The sequence below is a fragment of the Amblyraja radiata genome, chromosome 17, assembly GCF_010909765.2.
Source record: "Amblyraja radiata isolate CabotCenter1 chromosome 17, sAmbRad1.1.pri, whole genome shotgun sequence".
NCBI lineage: Eukaryota > Metazoa > Chordata > Chondrichthyes > Rajiformes > Rajidae > Amblyraja > Amblyraja radiata.
Genome location: NC_045972.1, coordinates 27856110 through 27868789, shown reverse-complemented (window position 1 = coordinate 27868789; position 12680 = coordinate 27856110). Strand labels below are relative to the sequence as shown.

General features: G+C 41.8%; 1 protein-coding gene across 1 annotated transcript in view; it reads left to right on the top strand.

The window, feature by feature from the left end:
* The window catches only part of lsm14a (LSM14A mRNA processing body assembly factor), a 42123-nt gene extending 29770 nt beyond the window's left edge, over positions 1-12353 (top strand). The window contains exons 2-10 of the mRNA XM_033035912.1: positions 1116-1279; positions 1985-2117; positions 3818-3940; positions 4780-4944; positions 5946-6026; positions 7929-8099; positions 8250-8427; positions 9519-9768; positions 10428-12353. Of these exons, the coding sequence (XP_032891803.1) occupies positions 1116-1279; positions 1985-2117; positions 3818-3940; positions 4780-4944; positions 5946-6026; positions 7929-8099; positions 8250-8427; positions 9519-9768; positions 10428-10451 (1289 nt within the window). The 3' untranslated portion in view covers positions 10452-12353. The remainder of the gene's footprint in view (positions 1-1115; positions 1280-1984; positions 2118-3817; positions 3941-4779; positions 4945-5945; positions 6027-7928; positions 8100-8249; positions 8428-9518; positions 9769-10427) is intronic.
* Positions 12354-12680: the final 327 nt, after the last annotated feature.

Below are 12680 nucleotides of genomic sequence, written 5' to 3'. Positions count from 1 at the left end.
CCTTCCTTTTCAAGATTTTTTTTCTGTTTTTCCTTAAAAAATACTCCTGAACTCTGCTTCCACTACCCTTTTGTGTTGGGACATTCCAAAATGACCCTCTGAGAGAATACCATGTTCCCTGTCTTAAATGTACAGATTGTTTTTGTTTAAATAGTTGAGTCCTGGTTCTTGATTGGGTGATTCTCTTCACACTCAACATTCATGTTCTTGTACTTTTTAGTCATGTCAACTCTCACTTTCCAAAACTCTAGCCTGGCCTGTTCAACTTTTCCCCATAAGATAACCTGCCCATTCCAGGTATTAACCTAGTGAGTTTTCTCCGGCTGTTTCCCAACATCTTTATGTAAAGAGTCCAACACTGTTGCAACTTGTACTCAATGTAACCGAACCGTAATCGCTCTACTTTTGTATTCAATTCCCAGTGCATTAAATTAGTGTATGTTGCTTCCATCATTCTTCCCACCAAAACATGATTCTTCACAGTTCTCACCATTGAATATCACGCCAACTTAAATCAATTAACATCCCCACAGTTTGGTGTCTTCATGCCTCCAAGTTTTCTATCATCTGTACCAGTTGTGCATCTATTAATATTTTGTTTGATCCTTGGCCAGTATCTGAAACTAGTTTGTTGGAGTCGCACTTGTAGTCTAAGACTGTCGGTCTTTCTTCCCTAAAGAACATGGATTGTTCCTGTAGATATGAGTTCTTTATTCGTTCAGGGTTGCGGATCGCATAATTATTTTATCCTTTCATGCATAATTTTCGTTTTCCCCTCTCCCCTTACACTGGAGTCTACACTTCTCTCTTGACATACTGCAACCTGTTGGCAGAATATTTAAGTTTGGGGTATTGCTAACCATTTCCAAGTGTCACTGTGTGGCTTTCCAGTAAAGCTAACAATCGGCAACGTGTAGCCACTGCCCATCTCTACCAGATTTTCTGTGCTCCATAGTTTAACCAGAGTCTTCAGCATGTCAGACTGTGCTGTGGACAATTAAGGAATGCGTTATATTGATCCAAATCACAATTTATCCAGATGTCATGTTATGTCAATGTTGCGCTTTGAATGCTACACCTTGACGCGCTGTAATGTCAGTGCTTTTGTCTTACAGTTCGCTCGTTTGGGACTGAGGATCGGCCTACGGACAGACCAATCCCACCACGTGATGAAGTATTTGAGTACATCATATTTCGGGGGAGTGATATCAAAGACCTCACTGTCTGTGAGCCTCCAAAGCCTCAATGCTCTCTACCACAGGATCCTGCCATTGTTCAGGTGCGTTTAGATGCTTGGGTAAATACAGCAGATGCATTGTAGATTGAGACCAGCAATCTCTTGTGTTACTGAGATGCATTTGAAGAATGGCTTTCCAAGGTCACCATTATGGCACCTCTCAATAGCTGATGGTGATCATAGATGGAGGAAGTGATGCAAAGGGTCAGCAGATTGATTCCTGGGGTAGCAGTTTGGTGCGCACTGGGCTTATTCTAAACTGGAGAGTAAGGGAGATATCGGACTATTTTTAAATTTCCCTCCATTGATTTCTGTTCAATATATTTGACAAAAGTGGGCTTTTTAGCTCAACTGATTTGCACACCACATGGGTCTACTCTTCCAAGTTTCTATCTTCTTGTTTCTTCTGAATTTAATTGGTTTAAAGATGACTTTTACGCATAGCATTAGACTTAACCAAATGATGTCTTCTTTGGTATCTGATTCTATCCTGTTAAAACCTTCAGTGTTCTTAGACCTTTATTAGGTCACTACCTCTGTCTTTTTGTACTTGGAAAAGTATTGAGCAGCATTGCTTTTAAACTCTCGTGTAGTGTGTAGTAACTGACTTCGGATCGGTCTGGGACTGGTATCCAGCTTGTGAAATGATTGGGTGACTTGGGATGAGGAGAGCTTCCATCGTGCAGAATGACCACTCAGAATACTTTGGGTACACTGTCACGAACCTATTTTCCTTTGTTCATGCAGTCTTCACTTGGGTCGTCCTCAAACTCATCTTTTCAGTCAGTTGGCCCCTATCCACCATTCAGCAGAATGCCAGCGTACAGCCAGTTTGGACCAAGCCCACTTGTGACACAGCAGTACAATGCTGTGGGTGTTGGTAAGTGTTGCTCTGTTTTCAAATAAAGATTAATCCAAATTAGAGGTGGTTATGATCGATTGTTACTACTTCCTTCATCTGATATTAACATTGTCAACACCACCATTTGAGATATTGAGTGTGTGATCAAATGGTATACAAAAGGCCCATATGCATGCCAGGAGAGACGGGAGAGCCTACAGCATAGTGAGAAGAACAAGTGAACTTGTTTATCGGTCAAAGCCACTCTGAACAGATTAACTAATTGTGAATTTTATTGGTGTTTTTAATGATTTATAATGTGCAGATTAGATGTCAAGCCAATCCACAAAATAGTCTTGACCATACTCAAAAATAATTACTGACATAAAATGGACTGTGTGAATGCCAGTTTGTTTATTTGCCTTTAAAGCACAATGTCTGATGCGTGTCTTGGGATGAATAGGAAATGTAGCTTTTAGTTCTTTATAATTAAAAACACCATTTCTCACCACTTCTATCACCCTACTCCCTCCTTCCCATCCGTCTATAGGCTCATCTACCATCCCAGAGTCCCATATTTTCTTTTATCCTCTTTCCCCCTGTCCCCTTTCACCCATATCCCTCCCTCCGGCTTTACATTTCATTCCTTCCCCTCTTTCCTTATCTGACATTTTTGTCTTCCAGCTGTATCCACCTATCACTTGTCAAGCTTTGCCCCAGCCCACCTCACTTTTCCAGCTTCCTCTACTCCCATCGGTCAGAATAAAGGTCCCATCCTGAAACATTGTCTGCCCTTTCCCTCCATAGATGCTGAGTTCCTCCAGCATTTAAGTAATACTTCCTCCAGCTTTTTGCCTAATTAAAAGCACACCAAGGGTAGTATGTATTCCTACAGCATCATGACACCTTTTATGTACATGGAAGACCCTTGTTATATTTAATACCGTTATAGTTTCCAATGAGAAACTTCGGGATTCGTTATTCAGGGATGCTCATATTTGAATTATATGATCTGAGTTTGTTGCTGTAGCTTTGAATAAAGCTGCACCAATACCCTAGGATGGCAGTGTGCTATACCAGAATCACATCTGCATTTATAGAAACACCTGCCTGCACTCCCAAATGAATAGCCATTGCTCTCTTCATCTCTCTCCTTGCTCCCTGTGAAGCAGAGGCAGTCATGAATCTATGGTTTGTCTCTGTCTGATGTTCACGTTCCTGCTTAGTATCTTTCTGGAATGAAGAGTTATTCTCAGAAACATTGAGGCCTTGTAGGATCTCAGTTCTAAAAATAAAACTATCCTCCACATGCTGCATACCAGTCTGGATGAACAATGCCCTTTAGGCGATAGGCTTATTGCACCTACTTTTTAATGCAGATGAGTTTCAGGAGCAGGGACCAGGAGCAGGGAGCAGTTAGTTTTGTGATAATAACAAGCTCCAGGTCCATCTACCAGCACATGGTGGTGATGCTACCGGTAATCTCGCCCTCCCAATGTGCGGCAGTAGTAACGTTCATAGATTAAAAACTGAGCATTAAATTTTTGAATTTCTGACAATTATGGATACATGTTTACATATAACTGTGGAAAAGTACATATTTTTACATTTGTTAAATAGCTTGTCCCTTGTGGGTTATGTTTTGTTTTGTTATTGTTGTTGATGTCTCAGACATGGCAGTATTCATAATCTTTAAAATTCTTTGACTTTTTCTCCTTGTTGTTCCGAAAAACAAACAGGAGGCCCCTCGTCTTCTTTCAACAGCAACAAAACCAGCTTTGCGTCACTTACACAGACCAGCTCTCTGGGTTCCACCATCAAACCCGACACAAGTTCGCTGAAATTGCACTTAGCTTTTCAGGGTAAAGTCTTTTGCATTTTCAGTTTTTCGTTGAAAAAAAAAAACTAGTCCATGCTTTCCCAAGCATAGTTAAAAATTTAGAGTTGATTCAAAATATTGTGAATTTTAATGCTGTTTCTTAAAGCAGTGTGTACTAATTCACTGGAGAACTCCCATTGTCTCTTTGAAGCAGCAACAGGTGATATTGTGTAGTCATCAACGCTGTCAGATGGGCTTTTCATACCACCTTTATCCAGAAGGTGCACCTTTGATGTAACCTTTCCTCAGTACTACATTGATGGCCCTGTCTGGATTTTTCTGCTTGCCCTGTAGGACTTGACCCTGGATATGAGTGATACCGATGATACCAATGCTACCAGCTAACGATGATACTCTTCTCAGCTGGTTAGAACTCCCCGACCAAATTCTATTCCTAACAATTAATCGCAGATAATTCGCTGCAATGGCTTCCCTTCACGTTTCACCAATTGCCTCTGTTAATGATGCTTACCTGAAAACAATAATTTATTTTAAACAACAGACCAGCAGTTGATGGGGGATACAAGACGGAACATACAACTCATTCTGATGAATGCATGCATCTCCATGAAGTTATTAAATAAAGTTCTGTTGAGTTTGGAGCTGCTCGTGCAGTTCATGGGCAAGCAGACAACCAATGAAGGTGCTAAAATCCAATATTGGTATAGTTTTGTAAACCACCTTTCTTTCAGCAACCTTTAAGCTAATCCTCCAGTTAGCTGTTCTGCTTTTCCATTTTAAATGTTTGCACTAAATTGAGATGCACAGCCTCTCTGTATCTCAATTTATTTAAAAATGAGTCATTTATGGATTATTTTTCAGGGCGATCAAGTCCAAAACTGGAGTCCTTAAGGAAAAGTCCAACAATGGAACAGGCAGTGCAGACGCATACTTCGCAAGCACCTGTAGGTAGGAGGAGCCCTGTGCTAACTCGACCTCTTCCATCAGTCCAGCATAAACCAGTGGATACTCATGATTCAAGGAAAGGTAAGAATGGAGACGATTCATGTTTACAGTCTGAACCAAACGGATGCTGGGTGTTTGCCGGTTGTCTATAGGGGAATATACAAAATATTGATGTCACACTTATGTATTGCAACTCTAGTTATTGTGTAGCTGGTGAGGATACCCCAGTCAATACCCCAGTGAGGATTTGTTCACCACCACTTGTTGAAAATAGCTGCTCTTTCTGGCTTTCGATGTATCTCCCTTAGTGTCAGGAATAGTTTTGACGCAGACTGCAGTCCGGACTGCTCGGGCAAGTTTTATATATTGCTGAGATGACTACATTACCGTGGTCTTGTTGGTTGCAGTAGGCCTCGACCTAGCTATCGCTGGTCGGGCCCATTCACATCTGGGATAGGGTGGGGAGGTCACTTTTTCTGGTGGACAGAAGATCACCAGACCTGAAAGCAAATTTTAAAGAAATTTAATAATAATCTGACAGCTTTAGAATTGAGATTTACAAGAGTAGAACAATTGTAATAGATGTAAGTGGATCTGCTGGGCATGACGTACAAATAGCCGCCACGCTCCAGCACTGCCATTGTGCACAATGTTCTGTTGCTTGGCATGTGTTCTTTGAAGTGTAAATATCGAGCACTTTTAATAGCTTTGCTATTTGGTGTTGCAAATTGTTTTGGAAAGAAACTTGCAATTGTTTTTCACTACAATTCTTGAGGATAGAGACTTGTGGCTCTTTATTGGAAGCAAAATAATTTCCCTCTGGCATCGGTAGCTCTGAATTTTTTATAGTCCGAGGCGTATCTATTGTCTACTTACTGTCAGTATTCAGAGTTGTTCTTTGCTGCACTAATTTCCCACTCCCCCATAACCAGCGGTCTGATTTTAATGCCTTAACCATCATGTGTGGAATGTTCTGATAACAACACTTCATTAAGAGCTGAAGTGTTGTTGCCAAGCAAGACTAGAAATGTCATGTTGTCGTTGGCAAGCACCATAATTTATTGCATTTTTGTTTTAATTAGTTTTTGAATCACAGAAATGTCTGCGGCCAGAGAATGATCACTTTAAGAATGAAAATCGGGAACCAAACAGGAGGACATCAGGTACCTTACCTCACATGCACAATCACGGGTTTTCTGTTCTGTGCAGCTAATGCACGGGTGCAGTTGAAGATCAGTGAATCAGGGAATCTTATAGATATGCGTGAAATAGAGGAATATGGATCACATACAAGCTGAGGAGATTAGTTTAACTTGGCAATATCTTTGGTACAGACATTGTGGGCCAAAGGGCCGATTCCTATATGTCCCATGATGCAGACTCTAAATGGTGCCGACGCTTGACTTCTGCGATTTATTTGTTTTGGAACTTTTGCACGTAATCGACTACGAGTCAGAGACTTTGTCCGAGGTTGCAAATATCAAGCACCAGTGGGTGGAGGTTTATGGCGAGAGGGAATGTTTAAAGGAGATTTGTGACACGGTGTCCTTTTATACAGAATGTGGTAGAGGTGCCTGCAATACACTGCCAGGGATGTGGTAGAAGCAGATACGATAGCAGCATTTAAAAGGGATTTAGATAGACCACAAACAGGCAGTGATTAGATGGATACACCACGTTCAGGCAGATAGGATTAATTTAGATTGGCATCGTGTTCAGCACACACTTGGTAGTCTGAAGGGCATGTTCTTTTAGCATTTAATGAAACAGGCCCACTGTCCACACTGACCTGTGATCACCTGTACACTAACACCATCCTACACCAGGGACAATTACAATTTTTTTTTACCGGAGCCAATTACCGTACAAACCTGTACACCTTTGGAGTGTGAGAGGAAACCGGAGCACCAGAGGAAATCCCATGCAGACATGGGGAGAACGTATAAACTCCATACAGGCAGCACCCGTAATTGGGATCAAACCCGGGTCTCTGGCGTTGTAAGACAGTAACTCTACCGCTGCCCCACTGTGCCACCCCTTTGTGCGCTGTACTGTTCTAAGTCTACTGTAACCACATGGATCCTGTGGCATTGTGGTGCTCTCAGTATATGTTGTAGTGCCCAACATGGTGTTATGGTGTTACCCAGACCAAAGTATTGCCTGTCTAATAATAAAAAAGAGATTGCATTTTGAATGTTGTTCAATTTTCTGTTCAGTTAAAATATTTCAAGAACATGAAGGATTATAGATATGAGCTGTGGTAAGATTTACTTAACCAAGGAAGGAGATATCAAGAGGATTTGTTTGACTGGCCAACAGGCTTTGGGTAGGTGAAAGAGACATGGTTAGGTAGCCCAGGGGTTCAAGCTTCACTTCATTTTGTTTGGAAGCCTGGTATATTGGTGCAGACATAATATCTGCACTTGTCTGTGAAATCTGTTATTCAGGAATCAGCCTCTTAATGCTGTTTCATCAGCAGAGTAATTGCAGCTCTACCCCCTGCTGAGATTTGCCTGGTCACAGAGTGACCTCCGCTCAACATGGTTACAGAAGATCATTTGATTGTTACTTCAGTCCCAGTTAGCTGCTTCACTCCAGTGACAAGCAGCTCATCTACAAAATCAACTTCTCAGCCTGTCAATTGTGCTTTTGTGAGACTTCATTGCAAATGTCACAGCCACACAGCTCAGAAACAAGCTCAACTCGTCCATGCCAACCAAGATTCAATTCAATTCAATTCAATTCAACTTTAATGTCATTGCACAAATACTGAGTATCGGTACAACGAAATGCAGTTTTGCGTCAGTCCGTAGTAGTGCAATATAGAAATTTAAAAAAAAAGAGGATACAGAACAATAGAAAATGCAGATATCCAATCTAACATAGTCCCACCTGGTTCATCCAGCCAGACCTGGTTCAAAAGGGTCAGTTCTGTAGGGTGCCGTTCATTTAAGCCTGGTCTGGCTGAGCTAGCTCTCTGGTCTGGCTTTAGATGCTGTATCGGTATTGGGGTGGTGAACTAAAGCTGACCTCTGATGGACTGACATTGGCTTTGTTTGCACCAGGGGGTCAGAATGCCCGGCGAGGCCGTGGTGGAAGCCGGGGAAGGGGCAGGTTCGCCGTCAGACGGGACGGCCCAGTTAAGTTCGAGAAAGACTTCGACTTTGAGAGCGCAAATGCACAATTTAACAAAGAGGATATTGACAGGGAGTTCCAGAATAAACTGAAATTGAAAGGTAACATTCACTTTTTTATATTTATTGGCTTTGATTTTCTCAGAGGCAAGAGCTTCCATGCTCTTAATTCAACTGAGGTCGAGTGACCATCTGCTGACATTTGTTCCACTGTTCCCCCTGGTGTCCTACCATTCATGTTTTTCTCAACAGATGATAAGCAGCCAGATAAAATAGAGAAGGCAATAAATGGTGAAGATAAAGGAGACTCAGGGATTGAAACACAGAACAGCGAAGGGAATGCTGATGAAGAAGACACTTCGGGACCGAAATGCTATTATGACAAAACCAAATCATTTTTTGACAACATCTCTTGTGATAATGCGGCAAGGTATTTATTTTTTACAGAATTATTGTCTGTGTCTCCTCTAACCATAGTGTGTGTTGTGAGTAAATGAATTTAAAGAAACTGCTTGGAAAAGGGCCCTTCGGCACACCGAGTCCATGCTGACTATCGATCACCTGGTCACACTAGTTCTATGTTATCCCACTCTCTCATCCACTCCTTACATACCAGGGGCAATTTGCAGAGGCTAAGTCGCCTTCTAACCTGCACATTTTTGTGATGTGGGAGGCAACCAGAGCACCAAGAGGAAACCCATGTGGTCACAGGGAGAACGTGAAATTCCACCAAGACAGCACCCACGGTCAGGATTGAACCCAGGAAACAACTGCATGGTAACTTGGGCAGAAGGGTACGGGGAATGAAATGTTCTCTGCTGAATTACAACGTGGCAACAACACTGGTATCTGAGTGGTGCCTTGTTTCCAAGGACATGAATGGGATGGCCCAGTTGCATCGTCTCAGATTGAATTGCATGAACCAAGCTGACCCTATCTCCCAGCATCGGGCGTCGTAGCTCAAACCACATTTTAGGGCAGTGGTGGAGTTCGGCTGCTTGGATTGGAAACCTTCGTGGCTTACTTGAATCATTTACGCCTTACGGATGTAAGAAACTGCAGATTGTGAAATCTTGGAGTAAAATACAAAGTGATGGAGGGCCTTCCTGTCCCGTGCCTCCTTCAATGTCAGAGTGAGGTTTAGGTTTATTATTCTCATGTGTACTGAGGTACAGTTTAAAACTTTGTTTTGCATCCTATCCAAACAGATCAGGTAAACCATACGTAGCTACCTATGTATGTGTAGATACGTCGACCCTTTGCGACCCAAAACGGTACCCATCCTTTTTATCCATAAATGCTGCCTGACCCGCTGAGTTACTCCAGCACTTTGTGTCTATCTTGGTTGAAACCAGCATCTGCAGTTTGTTATTTCTACAACTTCTCCAAAGTTTTCCCTGATGCAACTATGAATCATGTGACGGCCAGTAGAATCCAGGATCTGTACCGCCTCGTACATAATATTAGGAACAAGTGAAGACTTTTGTGTTCAGTGAGTAAGCAGTTTAACTCTCCCTGCAGTTACTTTTCTTCCAGGGACCGGAGACCCACTTGGGCCGAGGAGAGGAGGATAAATGCGGAAACGTTTGGAATCCCCCTGCGTCCGATGCGTGGTCGAGGAGGTTACAGAGGCCGTGGTGGCTACGCATACAGGGGTGGGAGAGGCCGCGGGGGCAGAGGGAACAATTATGGCCCTCCCCGTGGAGGTTACCGTGGAGGATATCGAGGCGGACGCGGTGGAGACAGAGAGTTTTCAGACTTCGAATACAGGGTAACTCTTCCCAAAATGTATTCATGTATAAAACTGCCCGAGAATGAAATGCAAGACTGCAACACTTCCATGGTTATTTCGGAATTGTGTCATGCATTCTATATTTAATACGTTTAGTGGCATATCCTATTACGTAGTTGCAGAGCCATACAGCAAAGCCCGTAATCCCACCAAATCCATCCCAAGCACCCAGTTTAATTTATTGTCATATGTACTGAGGTACAGTGAAAAACGTTTTGTTGCATGCTATGCAGTCACCTATTCTAATATTCCTATCACTTTCACACAGATTAGTCATGGAGTCGTACAGCAAGGAAACTCACCCTCTCGCCCAATTTGCCCATGTCGACCAAGATGCCCCATCTAACCTATTTCCATTTGGCCTATATCTTTCTAAACCTCCTATCGATGTAAACTGTATTCTACCACTCACCTGGCCAGTTAAACATCAATCCATATATATTTGGGTATGCAGTCACAGGGAGGAAGTACAAACTCCACACAATCAATGCCAGAGGTCAGAATTGAACCTGCTCACTGGAGCCGTGAGGCAGCAGCTCTATTAGTTGAGCCAGTGTGCTTAGGAAGTCCCAGTCTACAGGGAAAACTGTTAACCAGTGTAAATCATTTAATGACGTGCTTCCATTATTTCCCCACAGAAGGACAATAAAGTCGCTGCATAGTATACAAGATGATGTTCACAAAAGAAGGACTTAAGATCTACTTGGTCCAGAGAATTTGTTTAGTTTCAAACTTATTTTTGACAGCAAGGATGAAGAATTGAATTTGCTGTTCATCTGTCACCAGCACTGGTATTTACGTGCTTGACTTCAAAGGGGGAACGCGCAATATCTTGTTGTGAAGAAGGTTCGTCTTTCTGATGTTGAGCATTAAATATTTGTCTTTGAAATAGAAGGAAGATTTGTAAATGTATACATGAGACAAAAAATACAACTAGTACGTTGGAGCTTTCCAGTATTTTTGCATTGATAATGAGAGCGCTTTCTTATTACTGAAAATGTTTGATAAAATGCAGTCAGTTGCAAGAAATACTGTATGCAGCCGGCCATCTACTGTGATTGCATTCTGACCCGCTGAGATTCACAGGAAATTACATTGAAAGCTTTTAAGATTTATTTTTCTTGGTGAAACAGTAAAACAGCTTTATTGTGCGTAGGACAAAAATACTCAAACTTAACACACGGCTGTGCTTATTTTAAAGAGGGGAAAGATTGGATCAGACATGTGTCGTGACATGTTCCTCTGGAGATGTCTCATCATAACCACCCCCTCCCCTCCTCTTGGGAGGAGATGTTGCAAATTTCTGCTTTAGGAAGGTGTTCCCCATAGAATTTTTTTGATTTTGAACAAAAAACGAGGGAAAAAAGTTTAAAAATTCATAGTTTTCTTTTAATTCAGTAAATTTAGCTAAGGCGCATAAAGGGATCCAAAGAGGAATAATTTTTGAAATAATGTAGATATTATGTGAACAATTTTTGAACTCCATTGTTGCAAGTAATATATAGTGTATGGTTAGTCCCCTGATAATGTATTCCCACAGATCGAGGTTGAAGGTACAAGAGAAGAAATTCCTCTACTGTTGTTGTTCATCTGTCATCTATTCCTTCCAACGCTTGCCATATAACAATAAAAGTAACTGTACACTAAGTATAATTGAATGGCTAACTAATGTCAGTCGTGAGTTTGAGGAAGTAAGTTCAGTCACTTGAGACTTTGCGCTTGTGCTTCATGATATCCAAGCTGCTTGATTTGAATTATATTTGTGGTACCTGCGGCAGATCTAATCTGATTTTCGTTTTATTTGAATTCTTCATACACTCTGGGCGGAGGAAAGTAAAGCTCTATTTGATCAGGGGTGAGGTGTAACAAGGAATCCAGGTTAAAAGCTTCAGGCGTAGCAGAAGCTGCCATCATTCTGGCCTTCGATGGGGCAGATGTCATTCATGAGTTTGCTCCCTGCTGCACCACATAAGTCTTCCTTCAATTTAAAAATAAAGCAGGAACATCATGCTTAGGAAAAGCATTAACAAGTTTATAATTTCCAAGGAATTTTATGTATTATAAAATGGGTTGGGGGCAGGGATTGGGAACACAGTGGTTAAGGGAAGGTGAGGAAGTGACCCGTTGCAGTTCAGGGATGACTCGCACCAATAAGAAGTCCAACTTTGACCCACCTACATGGCATTGTAATGAGTGTTTTTTACAGAATGAATCCCAAATATCTGAAAAGTTGAATTGATTGAGTAATCCTGACGTGCGCTAACAACAACTTCTTGAACGATTCGATGAAAATCCAGACCGACCAAAGATTGGTGATAATATGCCACCGTTAGGATGGTACCTGATGCTGCTTTGAATCGAACTGCCCCTCCTGAGAATTGACTGTAAATAGGGTGATTTCTGTGAAGATAGAACTTTTCCTACGTTTCCATCCTCCCCCACTTTGCTCTCAATACTAGTCAGTGGTCTCGATATTTACAGAAAATATTCTGGTGTACTTATACCTCACTGACTTGACATGCAGTTATTATTCAATGATGATAAATAAACCTGCTGCTTGGCCACATGTTTGTAGGTCTGCATTTATTAGTGAAAAAATGATGGTCCAATCAGTTTGTTGATGAAAACCAGGTAAGGAATATTTGAAGACCAAATAGTTTTGGTACAACTACAAGGGTTTCCGATTTGCCTTCAATGGCCTGGAAATAAGAGGGAACAGCAAGAATTTGCAGTGCTGTTTGCTGTCCGGTTGGATAATGTGCAAGACAAGTCAAATAGGGTCAAAAGAACAGTATTAGGTCTGTAACCTCCTCTCCAAAATCTGATTTTTTTTTTTTCTCCGACCCTCGCCGCATTGACACTGATGAAGCTAGACTTGAGTGGGATACAGG